Consider the following 23746-nt stretch of genomic DNA (forward strand, 5'->3'; position numbering starts at 1 on the left):
GTGTCTGTGTCTTGTGGACATTTAGCTAGTAATAAAACTCACCAGTCTGCCACTAAATCCAGATTGGTTAATTGTTCAGGACCCTACAAGAATGCAAGGAAAATCCTATCTAAGATACAAGGAAATAAATACAATGGGAAAGTATAGTTAACTGTAATTCATTTAGAATATTACCACCATGACTAGGGTCATCTTCATATTAGTTAAAGTCCTTGTGTTAAAATATCAATTCTTCAACACATACTTACTGTGGCACTATTAATTGCCTTTTTCCCCACGGAAAAATCTCCAATGAATATTTCAACTATCCTTATGGCTTATGAAAACCAAAGACATGTTAGAAGAAAGTGTGCTACCTAGTAAGACAAAAGAATTTAAGCAGTCTTGGTGCATTTAAGCAGCAAAGCTAATTCTGCCGAAGCTGATGGAAAACATTTTCAGAAGTCATATCATGGTCTAGCTAGAGGAAGAACTCTCTTGAACTTCTTTCCAGTCTTCCAGGAAACTGACGCCAACTGTGTTTGGGTAGATTGTTAGATTAAAGAGCAGATCAGGTTATGAAAAAGTGCCCTTGTCTGTTTAAAAAAAGTTTTGCTTCTAATGTGCACCATAGACTGACTGATGAGTACAAAGAAATAATACACTTCATGTCCAAGAAATTATCGAGAATTCGAGGTATTTATTTTACCTTGATGGTTTTCTGTGGAATTGCAAAAGCAGATTGAAATCCGTTGGGGGAAACCAGGCTTCCAATATTCTCTTCAATTTGCTTCTGTGGCAATTTAGTCAAACAACCTGCTTGGAAATCATCTATTTTCAGAACCTAAGTGGGGGAAAACCTGCCACATTATATAATTCACTGAGCAGGTTTTGGCCCCCATTCTGCCAATCCATCTTCAATAGTGGCTACTGCTCTGCATCTAGCAATACATAATGATCAAGCCTCAAGCGAGAGAGAGAGAGAGAGAGAGAGAGAGAGAGAGAGAGAGAGAGAGAGAGAGAGAGGGAGAGAGAGAGGGGGGGAGCGGGGGAAGGAGAGAGCCCCGCAACTTGGCAACCTCATGGACATTTATCTTGGGGAAAACCAAATGGCGCCAACTTTTGCCAGAGTTTAATAGCAAAGCTGTCACATTTTACACAAATGAGCACTGAAGTGCGTTGGCGATGGGAAGGTGGGGGTGGGGAGGAGGGCCGGGCGGAGGTGGGACTGCTGACTGGACTGTTTTTCTGTTCTGCAGGGAGGGCTGGATGGCCTTGGCTTGGCAAGAGAAACGAAGTAGTTAACGATTATTGCTAGCGAGGGCCCTGCGCCCGGGGTATATAAGACCACGCCTCCTGCGCAGAGCGGCTGCTGCTGCCACCGCTAGAGCCTCTACCAGCGCGCCGGCGCTCAGCCCCCCAAAGTACCCCGAGGCCAGGGAGAGACGCACAGGGGGATTGGGGTGGTGGGGCCAGGTCCTGCTTTAGTTTTGTTGCATGCAGATCGGGATCCCCTCACTTGCGCCCTCTTTCCCGGGGTTTGCGCGCTGGAGCCGGGCACACCCGCGCGCGGGAGCAGCGCGCTTGGCAGCGGGTGGTTGGTTGAAGGCGATGCGCCCGGAGGAAAGCGGAACAGCAGGAGTGCGGCCGAGGCCATAGGGGTCCGAGGGGGAGACCGGGAGGCTGCGGGGTTAGGGGAATCAGGGACTGAGCCGCGCGCTCGGGGGAGGAGGCCAGGCCGCCTTCCTCCAGGAGACACCTGCTGCTGACTCCTCTTCTCTCCACCACCATGATCCCCGCGCTCTCCCTGCTGCTGGGCGCGGCGCTGCTCTGCGGCCACGGCGCCTTCTCTCGCCGCGTGGTGAGCGGTGAGTCCGGGGGTGTGGGGTGCCCGGACGAGATCAGCGGGATGGTGGGGTGCTGAGGGGCAGCCTGACTTGTGGGGGGCACTTTCCGTGGTGATTTGGAACCCTATAGGAGTCCAGGGAAGGCAGGGACACTGGTGTGTGTGACTCCTGCCCTACCAAACACTCAGAGAAAAGTTTAATTTTCTTTTTTTTCTCCGAGTGTCTGGTTAGCTACGGAGCTCTTGGTAAATGCACAGCAGCATAGGCTTTGCCAGGAGTCATTTCACTTTGGAAGATAAGGCAAGGCTGGGCACCTGCAAATAACAATAATTGTTATTTTTATAATTATTATTCATCATAATAAAGGTGGAGGAGGTGGAGGGGCCCAGACATGGAAGCGGCACTGCGGACTTGTCACCCACCCCCTGGGGGGGGGGTTGGCTCCGTGTCGGTCCTGGCACCATGTTTGTAGGATGTTTTCTGAGACTAGACCGGTTCGCCATGGGTCGCTGGGCATGGATGCATGCCTTTGTTCTCAGCAGGACTTGGGAAAAGAACGCCAGGGGACGGGTGCTTGTGTGGAATGGTCTTTCCTTGGCATATTCTGTTCCGCTGTCGAGACCTCTCAGAAGATGAAGTCAGCCAGAGCCCTGCTGAGGTGAACTTGGTAAACTCGTGCATACAGAGAGGGCACATAAACAATCCGTGGAATCAATGCAAAGGGAATTGATGAGCATTGGCACGTGTCCCAGCTCTTTCTCCGATTTTTCTTTATGTTTGTTGTCGTATTGGGCAGGAACTTATGGTGTCTCCTTTCTTACGTTGTCTCTACCATTCCCCTCTTTTGGAAGTCTCTTAAGGATATCGACTCCCAACCACTAGGATTAATGTGAATATTGGCTCACAAGAACTCCCACAGAGCTCTATTATGCTCACTAAAATGTTCGTGTGTGTGTGTGTATGTGTGTGTGAATAGACATGCTGGTTAATAGTAAAATGGTTTTCTTTAGATATAAAAGTCCACAGTGTGCTTGTCACATTTTGCACATCTGCACAACAGGTGTCCCTTGAGATAGAGCTAGATGGCAGATGACAGCAACTTAATCAGTTGTGAAGCCAGACCTTTAGAAGCTGGAATCTAAACTTAATCACTACTGATCTTCCCTTTGGCTGTTGGTGGGATTCCACATCATCAGAATGTCATTCTTAAAGGGGTAGCTGTTAATCACTGTCTAATAACTTTTTTCAAGATTACACAAGCTGTAGCTTTGCTAATTTAACTAAGAATGAAAAACAAGTTCTAAACACAGCATTGATGGGTGGGTTACATACCTGACTGCCTTGATCAGAATTATCCATACAAATGGACAGTGGACAGCTTGGTGTTTTCTAAACAAATAGAAACACTCAGGGACCTTTATGGTACATTTGTATTTACATGCCTTAAAATTCAAGGGAGAAAAGAAAACCTCACATGAAAACAGAAATTAAGAACATTGTTGATGAAAAGTTTACTCTTTTCTGTTTGTACAATTATTCCAAATCTTTGGCTGTGCTTTCCTTTTAGTAATTTGCAGGCATCTTGAAGGTGACATCTGGAAAATTTCTGATGAACTAAACCTGAAATATTTGATTTAGCAGAAATAATGATGTTTACTTGATATTAAAGTAATTACTTAGTCATGTTTTTTTCTTATGAATAATTTGATTGCCTTTAATCATAGAATTCACATTGCAATTCTACTGTTTCTAAAATGATTTGTGATTTTCATACTTTGAAGACTATTTTTTTGAAAAGATAAACTCCAATTATCTTGGGCTTTGTAGAGACTAGCCTAAAGCCTGACACCTTTGAAGAAATATTTCCTAACAGGTCCAGTGTTAGCATGGTTGGTGGTAAGTTCCAAGTAGTACATCAAACTTTTTATGCCACTAAGGGGCCATTTCCAAATGTCTTCTTAAGTGGCTGAGCAGAACTGAAATAGCATCTTGGATCCACTAGAACATATTACCCATGAAATAAAATTTATATGTATTAAATTTACAACAATTTTTATTTTTTATTTAACTAAAATTAACATTCACTCTCTACCCCAAGGAAAGATAGGCACTTACAAAATAATACTGCATAAGAGTTCTTTTAATTAATACTTAAATATTCAGGAAGACCATTGCTACTACTTTTAAATGCACTTTTTTAACAATCAGAACATGACGTCAAACAAGGGGAAAATATTTTAGCAAAAGGTAACATTGCCAACATAATCACATGACCGATAAGATTTAATAGCATCTTCTAATGAGTATTTTTGATGCATAAATAGACTATCTTTATCTCTATCCTTATCTATCTACATGTGGATAAGTATCTAAGACAGTTTTTTTTTAGTTTAATTCTAAGTGGGAAACTTCTCTGAGGAACTTGATTTTACCACATCTGTACATAGTAAGAAATAAATAAGCCCCATATTGGGGCTGTGATAATTTAATTCCAGAAATAACTGGTAGGTGGCAACATTTTAAAGATAAAGATAAGTTTTTTTTAACCTGTAGTGTATGAGTAAATTTGAAAAAGAAGAATTCAAAATTCAGGTCTCTTAGCTGGGGTGGGGAGAAGTTTGAAGATCAGTTGACATTTTAAACATTTGAATCATTTTAAAGTAATTTCTTTGCTTTTTTTCTCTTCTGTTTTCTTTTCGTAGTGTATACAATGGTGGTACCTGTCCATGCTGGAAATTACATTAAGTATACCTCCTAAATATTTTAATATTTACTAGTTTATCCTTATTACAACATTTTATAACACATATTTGGTGATTTCGAGACCACTCCTTTTATTGTGTAAATGACATAGAATATTGCAAATGGTTGGGCAGCAACTAGGAACCTCTAGATTAACACAACAGAAGGGAGACACAAGGAAAATCTGTTTAGAGTATCCAAGCCTATGGAACAATTCCATGACATCATTAAAGTCAGAAAATGATGACAGCACAGACGCAATTACTTTAAACATCCTTTATGAAAGAAGGATGCAATTACTTTAAGCATCTCTTAGGAAAGAAGGGAACAAATTAATCCTATCTGCAGGCAGAAATAAACTATATTTGTCAGATAGACATTATTCCTTAGTGTTTGCCAACATTTTATAGGGTGTTTTTACAACATTTGCCTGAAGATGGCAATACCTATACATTGATGTTAGAGAAGATCTATCTGTCTGTCTGTCGGTCGGTTTGTCTGTCAGGATCCAAAGTGGAAAAATAATTGATGATTCACTAATAACTTCTCCTGTTTACAAAGATTTTTCTATCTATATATATTTCTCTCTTTCTATATGTATATATATAGATAGATAGGTCTATATCTAAATATCTACATATTATCTATCTGTATAAATCAATCTATATTTAATCTATCTGTATAGATAGATTTATCTAGCTAGCTATTTTCTATTTACACAATTCCTATTTACAAATATTTTCTATTTACAAATCTCTCTCTCTCTCCCTCTCTCTCTCTCTCTCTCTCTCTCTCTCTCTCAGGAAGGAAATATAATTGATCATTCACAACTACCATTGTGCCAGGAACTCACACATAGGTAGATAGATGTGCACAAATTGGAGGTGAGGTTATTTCTTCATTGTTTTAATGTATTACTGATGATGTAGCACAGCCTGACAACTTGACCACTGTTATAGATCTTGTATTTGGGAAAACATGTAAATGAGACACCATTTGTCTTATTGGAAAAGTAAAATGGCTAGATTAAAAAACCATCAAGGACATATATAAAGGTTTGAAAACCTAATGTAAATGGTTTCCAGTATTAAATTTGAGCCAGAAAATGTTCAAAGTTGGTTTAGAAACAATTTCTCAATGTATTATACTTCTTTTACATATTAACCTCCTCCTAGTCAATAACTGATTGGTGCTTCTGATTGTAATACAGATAACATGATAATTGGATGTATTCACCAGTCCCTTTGTTCATGAAGTATTTCTCGACTACAATGCATTTGAGACATATACAGAGGAAGTACAGAAATGAGAGTAAATGAACTACAGAGCCAGACAGCCTAGTTCTATATCCTGGCATTGGTATTTGTGGCTTTGGGAGCAATACTAAGCTTTTCTCTGCTTTCTTTTCAATGGAATGAGAATACCTACGACATGGTATCACTTGGAGGATTCAAAGTTTTGAACTCAGTCAGTGTGTAACCTGCTCCGAAGTTTTTGCCAAGAGGATGAGAGTGACGTAGTTTGGCAAGCCTATGCCCATAGCTGAGGCTCCCTACAGGCAAAAGGAACCTTTTTGAGTTGAATTTTCTGGAAGGGCTTCTCTTCACCATCTGTTAGCTAGTCTATTGTTTCATCCTAATTTACTCAAAGGCATAGGTTTTACTATAAACAAAAGCCCTTCACTTTCTTGATAAATGTCAATCTGTAACCTCTCTCTTTTTAGGTATGGGAAATGAACAAATTCAAGTTACTTCATGTATCTGCAGTTGACATTAGTTAAACACTTGAACCTTCAAGTCACACTATTATTTGGTTTGCTCTCTATTATTTTAAAATATTGAGTCTCACTTTCTTCTCAGAACCCTATGACATTCCCAGTGCGTGTTGTAGGGTAAGTTACACTCTCCATCATCCGTAAGATGTCCCAAGATTACAAGTTTGATTTTATTTCTCTGTACAAGAGAATGGGTTCTAACTATAATGTGCTCTGTTACTCAGTATAAGATTTCTTTCACAAAAATAAAAGTTTAGCATGACAAATTTTTCTTATTTAAAACAAAATGTCGGGACTGGGAAGGTGGCTCAGTGGTAGAGCGCTTGCCTTGCATGCTCAAGACCCTGGGTTCGATTCCTCAGCACCACATAAGCAAACAGAAAAAAGCCGGAAGTGGCACTGTGGCTCAAGTGGTAGAGCGCTAGCCTTGAGCTGAAGAGCTGAGGGACAGTGCCCAGGCCCAGAGTTCAGGCCCCACGACCGGACCCCCCAAAAAATGTCTTTTGAGGGGAAAAAAAAGTAAAGAAGCGCAACAAGGGAGCTCACTGGACAGGGATGAAAGTGGATTATATGACTCCTGGGTGGAGATGGGAGGGAGGGACCAGGAGCAGAAGACATTGTACTAAAGGAAAATGTATGGGGCTGGGAAGGTGGCTCAGTGGTAGAGTGCTTGCCTTGCATGCATGAGGCCCTGGTTTGATTCCTCAGCACCACATATGCAGAAAAAGCCAGAAGTGGCACTGTGGCTAAAGTGGTAGAGCACTAGCTTTGAGCTGAAGAGCTGAGGGACAGCACCCAAACCCAGAGTTCAGGCCCACGACCGACAAAAAATGAAACAAAACAAAACAAAAATAAAAGGAAATGTACTCAATACCTGACTCATGTAATTGTAATCTCTCTGTATATCACCTCCATAATAACAACAAAAGGAAATTTTTTTAAAGCAAAATATTTTATGACCTTATACTATTGAACATTCAAAGCTGAAAATTCAGAATAAAAGCAGTCATTTTTATTTTCAATTCCAAATCATTAACATTGTTCTAAGAGGTCATATTACCATTCATATTGTCTCAACATAAATTTTACTGTGATTTTTAAAAGAGAGTAAAAGGAATTATGGGAAAATTCTTTAATAGGATCATAGTAAAGTGCCCAAAGTTTAGCTAATCTGGTTTAGGGAAGATTTGCTATGTAATACTTTCCTACAGAATTTACTTTTGGCAACAAAGGGTAGATTGAAATCTAAAAGTAAAACTGTATAATATATCAAAAGGTATTTAATGTCAGTAATACTGCTAATATATATTAGAGTATGAAGCAAATAAAATCTTTGCCACCTAAATGACATGACTAGTCAGAATATATATTTAATATACATCTGATACATTGTATATATATATATATATATATACACACACACACACTAAGATATTGAAGAAAGCAAACTGCCATTACTGCATGTGTTTGTCTTGTTTTTACATCATTGCCAAAGTTATTAAAACTCTGCCAATGTGATTGCTACATGAGTTTTTCACAATAAAGAAACAAGTGAAAACAATCCCTTGGGATGTTATCATAATAATGACAGCAATTGAAATATTTTAGTATTACTAAGAATTATTTCTCAATAAAGGCACATGTGTCTGTAGCCAGGTATATGTAGACATACACACATGTATGTATAAAACAAAAATATTGTGAATGTTTCAGAGAAGAAAACTTGAACAGTTAAATATATTTTATTTTTAAAATTAAGTAATTATGAAAAATAGGTATGAAGATATCTTGGACCTCATGTTCCTCAATGTTTTGAGAAATTTGAGTGGAATGCTTGTAGATATGTCAGAAATTGAAGGATATTTTCAACTATTAATGTGTAGTGAGTTATGTATAGCTAGAGAGTATAAATGTAGCTCTAGTCTAATATAAAACATAAAAATATAATATAATATATAAAATATAAATACATTGCTCTCAAAATTCTTACCTATGGAAGATGCTATTTGTATATGGTATTGTAAAGAACGACACAGGGAAAATCTTCATGTAACCACACAGTACAATGAGGGAGGTAATGAAAATGGCTCTCTAGAAAGATTAGCCTTTACAGAAATGGGAAAGTTGCTTCCAGAAGATCTACATTAACAGAACTTTTCTGGGAATTAGAGCAACATTTGTTTCCCAGCTGTTGGAGTTCCACTGTGACAGAAGCCAAATGGGATGAGCTGAAATGCAGCCAGAGGTTCAATAACTTCTGCTTCTGCTGATTTTGCTGCAACTCAGACCAGATTTGCACAATAAAGGAGAAAGTAGTAGTAAAATAGAATTAGATGTAATAGAATTCAGAGTATCATCAGTTTTAACTCATTATACATAGCCATAAATTCTGTAGTATGTATCTATAATTTCCTGGAAACTGCCTTGCTAGATCTGAACTGCTAGTGACTTTTCAACTCAAGATCCAAAGACACAGATGATAGTCATTGAATACCCTTTGCAATTAATATGACTCTTCCAGTTAGTAATCGGTTGCTATCCTGATTTGGTTGAGTTCCCACCCACTTCTGTGCAGCCCTCACAGTCTACTTTCTTTCACCCAGGACTGGTGCATCTTTCCACTATTCACCACCAAATATCCTTGGCATGTGCCTATGTCAGCTATTGTCCAGGACATATAATTAATAATTGATACTTATTTTAAATATGATCTCTGCCTATACATTATTGATGTTACTATTACTCTAAAAAATTAAAATAGTTTATGTGAAGAATTTCCACAGAATATTGGAAGCTATTCTATACCTTTTCCTTGCATTCCTGTCTTAATGTAATACATAGTTCATTCACCATATTGTGTCCTCACTATGGATAAATCAATGATGAACTTATCATTTAATATATCAAAGATAATGAACAGTGACTTTTAGCACATAAAGCATACAGGCCTTTTCTGAATGAGTGTTGGTTTTTATATAAACAAATACATTTTATCCATTAAAACATCTGCCTAATTTTTAACTGACCTCTTCTTTACATCTTGTAAAACAAACTTGTTGGAAAAAATTATCATTTCAAAAGGGCTGGAAACCAACACAAGGCTGAAAGTTTGGACACATTGAAAATGCAGGGGAATGTAAGTAAGATATATTTAGAAACTGAGAAATATATGAAGGATATAGTAGGTGCAAATGAAATCAGATCCCACTTTTAAAATGCAGAGGTAAAATGTAGGCTTTCAGCATTGTCACAATACCACTGGGAACAACCATTTTAAACAATGAAATAATAACATAATAATGCATAAGAATGTTTTTTTCAATAGCATGTATTATTTGTTTTAGAGTCAACCAGTGGGACGTCTGTAGGGAGATGACAAAAGTTCTCCCCCAAATCTCTAACTCATTTTCCATGGCCATTTTTATTAACATGTGATGTTAACCATTAGTTCAGCCACTCTACCAATTTGTTCTCTTTTTGAGGGGGGTCCTGCTCTGAATTCAGATCTCAGTAGATGGGACAAAAGAGACAACTGGCTGGCTGGCTTTCATTTCTTGAATCACCATTTTATGTTCTCAGCTTGTGTCAGGATCTTGAGTATCTATCACTTAGGCGCGATGAACAGCCTTCTGCTGCCTTCTTTCTCTTATGTGTCACAAAGGATCTCTAATGACTGGAGGTCGGAAGGAATATCGTACTCTGGCTTAATTCTGTCATTAAAACCACATTTGAATAGTTTACTTTCTCCAATATTTATCCCATCCTCCCAACCCCCTGCCACTGACAATTTTCTTGATAGATCACAAATTAAAACATGTAGTCCAAAGAATTTCAAACCCAACAAAGGTGATGTTCATGCAAATGAACTGAAGCAAACCAGTCAAACATCATCTTAATTCTTACCATTATACAATCTGCTTAACTTTTAATCGAGATACAGAGTAGCTATTTTCCAAGATCAATCCTAAGCTAACATTAATGCAAGTCAAAGAAAGTAGTGGCAAGTATATTCATCTATTTGGCGACAAAGAGGAGTAAGAGGTGGTGTCCATGGCAGAGAGCTTAGAGTTGAACAAAAGAAGACACTAAGGAAAAGCAAGACAAGAAAGCATGAACTTTCTGGAAATTGTGTGCAATCTTTGTGTACATGCTTTATACAGAAGGAGGCAGAGGCGGGCTAATATAAACAGAATAATTAGGATTCGGTTGCTGTTAGATAAATCCTGTTTACTGTGATAGCCTTGCTATAAACACAGCTGTACTATGACACAGTCAGGTCACTCATGTTTGCAATTATGTCACCAAATCATTAGGAGAACTGATTCTGCTTAAAATGTTACTATTCTCATATTATCTATAGTTTAATGGAGCTTATTTTAGATGAAAGTTTAAAAACTTATTTAGTACATACAATAAACAAATAGATTTTCTAAGGCTGACAGTTTGTGCCCAAATCTAATTAGTATTTATTACCACCTTATGTGTGTTAAGTTTACCTTTTGATTCGTTGAGGCCAAATTTCAACTTACCTTTCTTTCCATCTAAATGATCATAGAGGCAGCCCTCAGCCAGTACTAGATCTTTATGTCATGATGTTTTCATTCCAACTTCATTCTAGGCCATTAGGTAATTTTTTTGGTCACATTTAAGATTCATTCCCTTTTAAGAATTTGATTCTCTATAAATTTGAGAGTTTTTATTAGAAAATTATGACTTATTAGAGTTGCAAAGAAAGGATGTGAACCTTAGTACTAGTTTTCATACCCAGTATGCTTAATAAAAACAGAAAATATTCAGAAAATGACAATGAGATTGTTTTCAGAGATAGTACTTCAGATGTTCAACCTCACACTTCTGAGACAATATTAATTTTTCATTACTGTCCTTACATTTATTCTGGTCTCAGTTACCTTTCAATTCTGATAGGTTTGCACTCATACATAAAGTATATATTTGCACTGTAAAATTTCCGCTTTGAAGCTTCTTCAGGATACCTTAAGCAAACCTACTTTGTTTTACTTTAATTGCTTTTCATAATTACTTCTTTAATAAGGCATTGATCTTCACGAGCTTTGATTTTCTAGCTCACTTGGCTATACATATGTGAAATTTCTTTGGCTAATTTTTTTTTCTATGATAATTGTCTTTTGGAGTCTAAGCCAGAAGAATTTTGACTTCCCTTAGCAGTTTCAACATCCCCTTGAACTACTGTGTTTGAAAGTTCACCTTCCCAATTTACCAAAGAAACAGTTTACTTTTACAAGTTGACAGTGATGGGGCAGAAAAACGATACACAATTACCCCTTGAGAAAACAACTATTGACAATGTGTTTTCTGTTTTGACTGATTCTTTTCTTTTCTTGATTAATACTGGAGTTAGGAAAACTGTCCTGATAATCAATATATGGGTGTTGTTTCTATTTATATTCCAGGCCAAAAGGTGTGTTTTGCTGACATAAAGCATCCTTGCTACAAAATGGCCTACTTCCATGAGCTGTCCAGCCGAGTGAGCTTCCAGGAGGCCCGGCTGGCCTGCGAGAGTGAGGGAGGCGTCCTCCTCAGTCTTGAGAATGAAGCAGAACAAAAATTAATAGAGAGCATGTTGCAAAACCTGACAAAACCTGGAACAGGGATTTCGGATGGGGATTTCTGGATTGGTCTTTGGAGAAATGGAGATGGCCAGACATCTGGTGCCTGCCCAGACCTCTATCAGTGGTCTGATGGAAGCAACTCCCAGTACCGGTAAGTGTGGACCTAGAAGAGTCCAGTGTGTGCTCTTGGGATACAGGGAGAGTTCTCTTACCTTCTAGGATATCAGCATAGAGCAGGCTGCTAAATATATCTGTTACTGTTCACTTGAAGAAACTGGTACACGGATGAACCTTCTTGTGGAAGTGAAAAGTGTGTTGTGATGTATCATCAGCCGACTGCCAATCCTGGCCTTGGGGGGCCTTACCTTTACCAGTGGAATGATGACAGGTGCAATATGAAGCACAACTATATCTGCAAGTACGAGCCAGGTGAGAAATACCATCAGTAACACTAGTAGACTTTGTGTATATTTGTTCATACTAAGGGTTTTTTCTTTTTCTTTTTTTATGCTTTAGTATCTTTGGCTCTTTTTATGTCTTTCCTGCTACAGAAGAGTGATTATTTAACAGTGATCCTGTCACTCATTGTTCAGAAGAATATTGTTTATAATAAACTTCCCAATAAGCTCAATGGGAGTAAACAGAAACATCTTGAGAAAAAATAATCATCATTTCTAAAATTATGACCAAATTATGTTTTGGTAATAAGAATTTGAGAACATAAATATATACTTTAAAATATCTTTAAAGCTTAGTTAAATGTGTGGGAAGGAGGTATACGTTGCCAAAGAGACATGAAGATGTTCATGTGTCGCATGTGTGCAACAGTTCTTTAGATCATTCCTGGCAAATTCAAAGCAACAACAACGTGATCGTCGTTAGGCATGCCAACATAATAAAAAACACCTGTTCTGCTTATTCGTCAAAGCTCTTTGCACTAATGGAAAACCTTTGGAGCAGGTGACATATTTCCCTTCTGATTTCCAGTCATTGAAACATACCATCTTAGTCACTCTTCTAAAATCTCTAAATATTTGCCAAATGCAGGAAATGGGGAAATTTCCTTGACCCATTGAAAATAAGGATGTTCAAATGCCTTTTACTAGCACACTTCAACGGAATTGATATTTGATTAAAGAAGGACTAACCAAAACTATGTAAACTTATAGTTTTGTCTTCTGAGAAAGTCAAGTTAGAGACAGACTAGGAGATTGGGAGGGGGGTGTTTTTCTACTTTACAGTGTTTGAAAGTGCCATTATCACACTTACGAAGAGCTGTCTGCTTCACCTCATAATCTGTGTTCATGGAAGGCAATTATAACTAAGTACCACTGCTTCCATTATACTCTTAAAATTACACCATTCCTTTTCTCTTAAGACTGTATCTCACAAGGATTATTTGGATTAGATTTACCTTTGTCTTATGTTTATCTTGCTCTTGAGTATATTAGCCAACTTTTTATATTCCTGGTGAGTTTGTTCTTTAATCTCTTTGGTTGATAAATCCATCATTACCCTCCTGAAATCCTGGCCAAGCAGTGCCTGTTTCACACTTATGTTCTTTCTTCTTTTTCTCTTAGAATAATAAAAACTTGAGATCCTCTGATATTTTAAAGTTTCGGCCCTCTTTGTCTGGTGTAGACAGTATTTCAATCTCCTTCATAGTTTTCAGATAGCTGTTTGATCTTTCATTTTTATTATTTAATTAATTTATTTAATTTACATCCAAGCTTACACACTATTGAACACATGGTCAGCATTAAAACATCCTTTAATATTTTGTATTATTTTCTAGGCTTCTATTACTTATGTGAGGGCATTTGCTTTATTTTCTACATTCTACACTAGTCTCCAAATTCTCTGTATTTATTAAATGATATTTCATGAACATGTTGTGTGTGAATGAGTGAATGTATGTGTGTGTGTGTGTGTGTGTGTGTGTGTGTGGTGCCTGTTCTGCAACTTATGCTCTGGACCTGGGCACTATTCCTGAACTTTTGTGCTTAAGGCTAGCATTCTGGCACTTGAGTCAAAGCTCCACCTTCAGTTTTTTGTTGTTTAGTTGGAGATAAGAGTCTTATGCACTTTTCTGCCAGGACTGACTTTGAACTGTAATTCTCTGATCTCAGCCTCCTGAACAGATAGGATTACAGGCGTGAGCATGCTTTTTTTTTTTTTTTTATCTTGCTTACATAAGCTTGTATTTACCTATCTTAAAATAACCCTGAATGTTTGGTCTTTATTTTACTTGTTAGTTTTTGATCTTCAACTATTTAAGTTTATTTCTACTTTGAAAATGTAAATGACATAAATTTAATTGAATTTCCTGGTTCTGTGGTGAATGCTTGACTTTGACTGGTCAGATAAACTAGATTCCTGATTATTTTCATCCATTTCCAGCTTTCCTGGAGCTAGCCTATGATGAGAACGCCTACATCTCATCTAATAAAGAGTACAACCAATGACATCAGATGTATTAACACAGCAACATTAGCCTGGCAATGCAGACACTTCAGAATTGACCTCCATTTTCATCCTTTCCTCTTCTCCTTGTTTGGTTCCTGGCCTAGGAGCTGCATACCTTTTCTTTGGATCTACCACGCTTGTTTTTCATGGGGATACTTTTTTGTTGCTGTTAAAATTGCCTTATACATTCTTAGATAGTAAAAACAGCCTGTGTGGAATTAGGTGTCTAAATTTTTATTTAATTGGTAATCACATTAAAGATTTTAAAGATTATTGTTACAGTAACCATTTCAATGTTGATTTTTGTTGTATTATAGTATTTATTCATATATTACTTAGTCATAGAATAAGTAAGTTCTGCAGAATCACAGGCATATGTTAGGACTGAAGCTTAAGCCTATGAGAAGTTGTTAAATTGTCAAGGTTAATTTTATATATAAAAATACTAATAAACATTATTATAGAATTGGTGTATGATTATATTTTCAATGAACTGAAATTCTATGACAACATATTAATAGGAAATATAAGATGCTACACATAATTTTTTAACCTATGAGGTGACAAAAGTAAACAGTTATTTTTTGGAACAAATTAAAACAATCAACATACCCAGGGCCTTACTCAGCAGGGGCTCTACCACTTGATTCATACTCAAGTTCTTTTTGCTTTATTATTCAAAAGGACTTCTTTTGACCTAGCCCAGCTGGCCAAAAACCCATGATATTAATATTTCTATCTCCCACATACTGATGCCTGGCTTATTTGTTGAGCTGTGGTCTCAGTAATGTTTGGTCTGACTTGAACCCAAATCCTCCTATCCCTCCCTGCTCCAGTAGCTGAGATTATAGGCCCTGGTAAATACAACTGGCCCACTTTTTTTCTTTTTCTTTTTTTGTCAGTCCTGGGGCCTCAACTCTGGGCCTGCGCGCTGTCCCTCAGCTCTTCAGCTCAAGGCTAACGCTCTACCACTTGAGCCATAGCACCAGTTCCGGCTTTTTTCTTTTTGCTTATGTGGTACTGAGGAATCGAACCCAGGGCCTCATGCATGCAAGGCAAGCACTCTACCACTGAGCCACCTTCCCAGTCCCCCACTTTTTTTCTTAATAACACAATTACTAACATAACAAATAGTTCCATAGGGGGAAATATGAGGTATGGTACTACCAGATTATTGTACAAAATATGTCTGTCTTTTAAGGAGTTGTCATTTGAAGTGGTCTAATCTCATAAAACCAAAAAAAAGGAGTTGCAAATTTTATTTTAATTATATAAAGTGATAACCAGTACTGAAAAGCAAGTCTAACAATGACATGTGTTCTATAATATTGTTATGTCACTTGTTGATTAATATTACAAGGAGAAAATTACCTTCATCATCTTTCTCATCTGTGAACTGAATTGAACACCTCAGATTCTTATTTTCACAAATTCTTATCTTTCTCCAACTTGGGGTCTGTTTTTGTCATTCATGCTGATAATAAGCTTCTGTGGATTGTTAAATGAAGAAGGAATTCCTGATTTTTTAATTTCAAACATAATTAAATATTGACTTTATAATTAAGTAACTTTGTGCAAAGTTAATTCAGTTTTTTGTGTAAGTTTCTTCAAAAAAATCACAATTAGCATATCTCATTGTTGACATTTTTCATATTTAATCAATTATTTATGTATTTGTGACATTTTTCATATTTAATCAATTATTTATGTATTTATGTATATATGTATGTATTTATTTATTGTCAGTCATGAAGCGTGAACTTGGAGCTTGGGTGCTGTCCCTCAGCTAGCTCTTCAGCTCAAGGGAAGTGCTCTACCACTTGAGCCACAGTGCCACTTCCTCATATTTAATCATTATTTATGATCTAATTATTTACAGAGATTAGTCCAACAGATCCTGTAGAAAAGCCTTACCTTACAAATCAACCAGGAGACACCCCTGAGCATGTGGCTGTTACAGAAGCAGGTAATTCTTTCACTTTTCTTAGCTCTGCTGAATATAAAACTCTATTTTGAAACACTTATTTGTGTCAAACCCAATGAAATATTTCTTGTGGTATGTGGAAGTGGTGTTCTAAAAACCACCCAATAGAAATTCACTGTTGAATAGAGCTATGCTTTTTTTAAGTAGAAGAATCTGCTCTTTTAGATTTTTTAAACTTCAAATTGGTATATCTGGTACTAAACTAACCAATCCACATTAAACCCTGAATCAAGGTCCCTCAACAACTTTTAGGTGTCATCATGTTAGTTGGCATAGTTAGTATTGTTCTGCAAACATCAGTGTCCTGAAGAATGTTTAGAAATTGGCTGCCATAAAGGTTAAGACCAAATAAAAAACCTGTTTGTTAGCCTTGATTGATTTCCATAGTATAAACACTCCTTTCTAACTAATTTCAGGCTACCTAAGTGACATTATTGCAGAACAATTTGGAAGATGCATAGTATGAGCTTTTGGTCTAGCTGTCCTTATAGCATACTACTGCCTACAAAAAGAAACAAAATGCAATCTCCAGTGCAAGTCAAAAAACATCACCATCCTCATCCGTTCAGCATGACCCTACATTGGTTGGATAGAGATGTTTATTTATCCTAGTTGCTTTGTAAAGACTGGGCCAAAAGACTTGCTATTTCAAAATTAGCAAATGATTAAAAAATCCACAAAAGCATAGGAAACATTTTCTGTTTTTCTTCATTAATTAAGAATGGTAGCAGAAATTTTGAAAGGAATTACTGCATACACTCTAAAATGATTCAACAAAACTCAAAAGAATAGGTAAAAATAGAAATATTCACAAATTACTAACTCTGTAACACACCCTCTGTTAACCAAGGCTGGAGTAGTTGGGTAAGTGAATTATTGACCTGTATCTGGCTCACTTCGACCACAGATAATTAGATCAGATATAATCACAACTTTCAAGCTCTGTGCATAGCTCTTCAATATTCTTTTCTCATATAGACAGAAAAATAATAAGATTGTTTTCCATGTTTGGGTAGCTGATTTGAACATCATTCATAATATCTAACTTAATTAAAGATATGTGTAAAAAATTACATTAGGAATATTTTTCCTCCAATTACACTGAAAAATATTTAATAAAGTCATTTATGCTATGTGGGATTTAACTGTTGCAGTGATATTTTTAAATTTTACTAAAAATATATTATTATCAAGTTTGATGGATCAGGATTAAGACATGATTCATTTTAGAATTTAATTAAGATCATGTCTTTGTGTCTCTGGAGTCTTATACCTCTGGGTTATGACTGCACCATCAGTTAATATGTAAATATTGTGGATTAATCCCAAAGACTTGAATATCTTCATGACACTGAGATTTCTGACTAGGATAATTATTTATCCAACAAGTCAATAATGAGTTTAGCGCTCACTATTCTTAATTAATAAGTACTTAGTTTTCAAAATAATAATGAGAGGGATTAATGAAATGAGATTGCTAAAATGATTAACATAATATGAAAATTAGTCCAGTTCTAATTTGCAAGTTTATTAGCACCATTAAACGTGTGCATATTGAATTAAGCATGACCACCAGTGAAGTAAAAGTTGGTTTTAATTTCTTATTGAATCATGGATCTACTATTTCATTAGTCATTGGTATGTTGGCACTACCTTTGACATCTAACAATTACTTATAATTCTCTTTTACTTTATATTTGGCCAAGTTCTTATGTAATTTTTGTGTTGGAGTTCTCCTTCAGCTATCTTTATACACTATGACTTTTCTAATTTATAGGAATCATTCCCAATCTAATTTATGTTATTATACCAACGATCCCACTACTCCTACTGATACTGGTTGCTTTTGGGACCTGCTGCTTCCAGATGCTACATAAAAGGTAAATAATTTATTTCTGTCACACTAATTTGAAACATCTCAAATAGGATTTCAGAAATCTGAAACATATTATTATGCAAATAACTATATTTTAATTTGTCTCTAAAAAGTTCATGTCTATCAGTGAAAATCTAGTATATTCAATCTCACAAAACCATCCATTCATTATACGTGTTGTATAGTACCAACTAGGTGTCCTGTTTCTCTTTCTCAGCTGAGAAAATAGTGGCTAAGATGTGGTACTTCATTTGTCTAGCTATAGCTAACATAAGTGATAGATTTGGATCCAAATGCTCATAAACTTACTACAGAAGTCTGTACAATACTGATCCTTGTTGTATATATATATGTGTGTGTGTGTGTGTGTGTGTGTGTGTGTGTGTGTGTGTATGTATATATGTGTGTATATAACATTTTTTAATCTGAAAATTAAGCTGAATGCAATACTTCATTTTTATAGATACACCCTGTAGTACTTTTTCAAGATTAAGTTGCTGGCTTCTGTTTTATTTCACAAAAATCTCTTAAGAACAGTAAATAAGGTACAGTGGTAAAAGTCAGTCATTACTGATTTAGTGTATACTTTGAAATAAAATGATGTATCTTAACAACAAGATATCTGGGGAATATTGTCAGCTTTTATGCTGATTACTCATATTCTTCAGTCAGAGAAGTAAAAGTTTTTTTACGTGTATGTCAATTGCATCTTAAAAACAAAAATAAATGTATGTCAAAAGAAAACAGAAGATATTAAATTAAAGTGAGGGTATTTGTAAGAATAAATTTTACATCTTTTCTATAGTGTTTTAAGTAAGAATTATTATAGCAAGGAAGAATCTCTTAAGTTTAACTTCTTTTCAGGAATAAATCCTAATCTAACAACACCCCCAGAAAAATAGTTATATATAGTTTTAGAGAAAAAAAATAGCCTGGCAAATTGATATAGTTAAGAAATCTCTTGGCTTTCTAATAAATATGCAATATTGTCAAAAATTATTTTTCAATATTTTGTACAGAATAAATACTTCACTGAATAATTTATTATCCTTTCCTTTTCAAAAGACATTTTGATTTACTTATTCTTTTTTTTTGGTCAATCATGGGGCTTGAACACTGTTTCTGAACTCTTACTCAAAGCTAGTGCTCTACCATTTTGACCTATGGCTTCTTTTCCTTCTTATCCTTTTTTAAGGATAAGATGATTGTTTTCTCATTGTGAAATCAGTAATATAGAAGGAGAATTGGATGGTAATTCCCTGTTATGTAAGCCCTGTAAGTAGCAAATCAACTTGATAAAAATGATTTGAAAATATGATTTAAAATAGGTATCATGGCTAATGCCTATTATGTCAGTCACTTTGGAAAAAAGAGATCAGGGAAAAGTGCCCAGGGAAAAACGTAAGTAAGACTCCAAAGATCAAAACAAAATGTCTGAGTATAGGCATTTCTCCCTGAAATCCCAGCTACATAGGAGATGTATGCAGAACATCTTCTTTGAAGCTAACTGTGCACAAGATTTGATTACCTTATCTGAAAAATAACTAAAGCAAAAAGGGCTTGGCTGTTGTTGAGACCTATTTCATTAAAAAAAAAAAACCCAAACACTAAAAACTAAAAATAAAAATATAAGATGAAGACATTCTCATTTGTAAAGTAAAATGTGCTAAACTACTTAGTAACTCTATTTTCTCTAAAGCTTCTTTGGTTTTTCCAAAACCATATGTTCTCCCCCCCCGCCCCCCCTCTCCCCCACCGCCGCCGTGATTTGTACTTGCTCTAATATACCATGAGAAGCTGAAAATTTCAGAGTGAGAAAAATCAATCAGCCTCGAGCACTTCCAGATGCCAGATTTAGCTGTAGTACTTCATTCATCATTCTTAGTTCCTCCCCTTTTCCTTTCTTCCAGGAAAGCAAGGAGAAACTTCACCAAAGATTCAACTCCATTATCATCTGGGTGCCTTGCAGAAAGTTTAGATTCCAATCTGGTACACATGATGGTTTCTATCCTTCTGGGTCATGTTCAAAATGACTTTTATTCCCTTAACTAGTAGTCACTTTTAAATCAATATTAATTTTATACACAAGCCACATTAATCATGTAACCCATTTTTCCCAGTTTTAAAACGAGATGGGGCTTTTAATCAACTTTACTTGACTGATTTTCTATTCATGTTGGATAACCGCTGCATAAGGATATGTTGGTCTATTTATTGGAGGACATCTGCAAAGCTATAAAATCTGTATTTTATGGTCCAAAGACAGTGAAGTTGGAGTACATGAAATAACCTTGAAAATGTAATCTCCAGGTGTGTTTAGAAATCGCTCTTCTGCTTTGAAGGAGTCCTGAAGGTCTGCAGAAAGTCAGGATGGGAAGTGGAGGCATGTCCTTAGGGACTGGGACACTGATAGAGATGAAGAGATGTTCTGGACAAAAGTAATCTCAGAACACAGTGAATGAGCACAGACACAGAAGAGTCATCTAGGTGATAGGTTGGCCTCAGAAAACTAGACCAAAGGCATCTAGACCTTGCTATGTAATCTGGTAAAAAATGACTTGGGTAAAATTTCAAATAGATGCTTCCACAACTCATTCAAAACAGAAACAGAACCTCAGGAACAGGCTAGAAATGTGGGTGGGAATTCCAGGTCTGACAAAACTAAAATTGTTTCTCAGACTTAAGGGAGAAACTGATGTTCTTAAATTACCAAAACCTGAATCAGCAGTTACTCTACATTGGTTTCAGAGACTGGCATAATTGAGTTACTTCGTTCAGGTAACTTACATAAAGGGCAGGGAAGCATCGTACTTAAACTTAGTATTACAGCATTTGTTTTGATGACTTGAAATTAAATTGAACATGGATTGCAATAGGGTACTCAAAAAGTATGCTTCCAAATATTTCTGTCAGAGAAATGGACAATTTTATTATGGTATCTGTGTATTTGAACTCTAAACTAAGAAGTATCAAATAGAGAAAGATACATCTTTGTTTCTTGTCACTCCTAGGAATTTTTGTTATTTACATATGCTGAAATAATTTCTAATTTCTTTTTATAGGAATGGAAAAGTAGTCTATCAAAGAAGGACTCTTTTATAAATAAATGTCTGAATTACCTCCACTTATACCAAGAAATGAACAGTGTGACAAGAAAGATTTCGCCACTGAACTTGTTTTTATGTTTTTCAGTAAAGGGAGAACCAAAACCAGCCCAAACCAGTCTACACTGTGGATTTCCAAGAGCACCAGAAAGGAAAGTGGCATGGAAGTATAATAATTCATTGACTTTGTCCCAAAAGTAAAAAGTAGTTTTGTAATTCTGGATCAGTATAAGGAATGGCATCAGAACATAAGCTTGGAATGGCTTGAAATCTCAAAGGATTTGCAAGATGAACTGTCAGCTCCCCCTTGAGGGAAATATTAAAATAACTTTTGTATGTTTATTATTTCATTTACAAACTATGCTGTGCTATTAATGGAGTGAGACATGCTTATTTTGCTAGAGGTTGCACCCAAACGTCAAGTAAATGGAATGGACCATGCAGACAAAACTGCTGTCAACACATCAGAAGTATGTGTGTTAGAAGCAGTTGTTTCAATTGCTTTCACCTTTCATAATTTATGTCGTTAATGTAATGTAAATTGTATTGATATCTACAGTGTGCAGAAGTATTTTACCTTTGCATAAGTGTTTGATAAAATGGACTCTTCTAATATTTATTTTTATGGCATTTCATTTTTCAATACATCTGTTTTGATTAAAGAAATATAATCACTATTGTCAACTAAATTCATACACACAGATGTACTACCATAGGAAACGTTTTTTTTCTTTTCTATAATGATTCAACTTCCCTCACTTTTTCTGCTTTTGGTAGGATAATGTTTAGGAACTTTCTTCAGAAATAAGAAGCTATTTCATTAACTGTGGTATAAATCTCCTGAAACATTTTACTTAGAGGCAAGAACTGTCTAATTTCAATTGTGCAAGACATGTGCCTTACTATGATTTTTAGTTTAAAAACCAAACTGATTTTGTAATAAAAGAACTTTACTAGTAGCTGTAATAGTTAATCAATCAATCTTGAACAAAATGTGGTATACACAGCATAAATTGTTATGTCTTCACATGTGGCCTATATAACTAACTACAAGTCGCTCTTGGAGGGTTGTAGACTCATTGTGGTCCCTCCCTTTCCAACCAAACAATGGGATTGTCAATGGATATAGATACTTGGAATTTTTCTCAGATTTCCCTACCTGACTTTAGCCAAGTTCTTACAGGAGGGACAAGGTGAATGGGTCCATCAGCATGGATCTAAACACAGCACAATGACATTTTAGGATGCGAAAAGAACTATGAATGACATGAATTGATATGACATGGGCCTAGAGGTCATCGATTATGGAATATTCATCGATGAGGGTTTGTTCATGGCAGCAAACTTGGCTCCTTTCTGCCTAGATTCTTGAAGCTTTGGACTTGCTCTTCGCAAGTCGTTAAATGTCCCTGTGTTCCTTGTAACCAAATAAAGAGTTCTTGTTTCTGAAGAATGGTTCCTGGTGTTGTCTAAGTCTCTTATGTAAACACCATATGATAAGTGCATGATGACATGGCGATGAAAATATCACTATTTAAGTATGGTGAGCATTGACATTATGGAGTGAACAGAGCAATTTAACCTGTCAATCCTCAGTGGCACAATGAAGTGCTTTCATTAATGCAATTAACTAAAATTGGTTGTCAAAGCTAAGAGGCAAAAGAGACATTAGTGGGCCTTAGAGCTAAAGACTCGGAAAAAAGGGCAGCAATATAACTAGTATTTGCAATAATCTTAACTTTGTCTGTAAAGCACACCTCCTATTTTGCTGCTCATCTTTCTGGGTTGAAGAGACCAGCTGCTGGGGATCTCCTCTGCCCTACCAGCTCCCACCATGCACAGCTTCTGCCATGCATTTCTTCTTTTAGTCAGGGTGGAGTGGAAGGAAGATTAAGTTGTTTGTTTGGTCTGTGCCACCCAGGACTATGACAGCTGCAAGACAGAAGCAGCCAAGGGATGGTGGGAGGCCTTTCATTTATTTATTATTATTACACAGGTCCGAATAGATTTTCTGGTACTAATGACAAACCCCTAAGTAACAAATGATGGAAAATCAAATAATTGTTCTTCTATTAGAGGATGGTTAGGATGCTGCTCCAGAGGTTTCTTCAAATTTCAGTAGATCTTTGGTAAATAAACTTCTGTATAGGGTCCATCTGTTGTGTTATTATTCTCAGGAAAAAGTTTTAATCTGCAATGAAGATGAGATGTGGATCAGTGTACTAATATTAAACACACACACACACACACACACACACACACACACACACACACACCACCTGCTGCGTTATCCTCTTGTTGGGATAAGGTGATTAGAAAAGGATCTCCCATGTTTGTCTCAAGAGTACATTCCTCATTTTTAGTCTTCCATCATCTAGATGTA

The 23746-nt window shown here is 36.3% G+C and overlaps 1 protein-coding gene across 2 annotated transcripts; it reads left to right on the plus strand.

Moving 5' to 3' along the window:
• Positions 1-1740: 1740 nt before the first annotated feature.
• Positions 1741-21978, plus strand: Chodl (chondrolectin). Of its 2 annotated transcripts, none has more exons than XM_013031027.1 (6): positions 1741-1847; positions 11775-12084; positions 12205-12362; positions 16279-16365; positions 18161-18263; positions 21452-21978. In XM_013031027.1, the coding sequence occupies exons 1-6, from the start codon at positions 1769-1771 to the stop codon at positions 21534-21536; spliced, it is 822 nt and encodes a 273-aa protein (XP_012886481.1). In that variant the 5' UTR covers positions 1741-1768; the 3' UTR covers positions 21537-21978. The 2 variants fall into 2 exon arrangements, with proteins under 2 accessions (XP_012886481.1, XP_012886482.1); XM_013031028.1 differs by having other exon boundaries at positions 1769-1847; positions 16294-16365; positions 21452-21676.
• Positions 21979-23746: the final 1768 nt, after the last annotated feature.

The sequence above is a fragment of the Dipodomys ordii genome, unplaced genomic scaffold (genome assembly GCF_000151885.1).
Source record: "Dipodomys ordii isolate 6190 unplaced genomic scaffold, Dord_2.0 Scaffold136, whole genome shotgun sequence".
NCBI lineage: Eukaryota > Metazoa > Chordata > Mammalia > Rodentia > Heteromyidae > Dipodomys > Dipodomys ordii.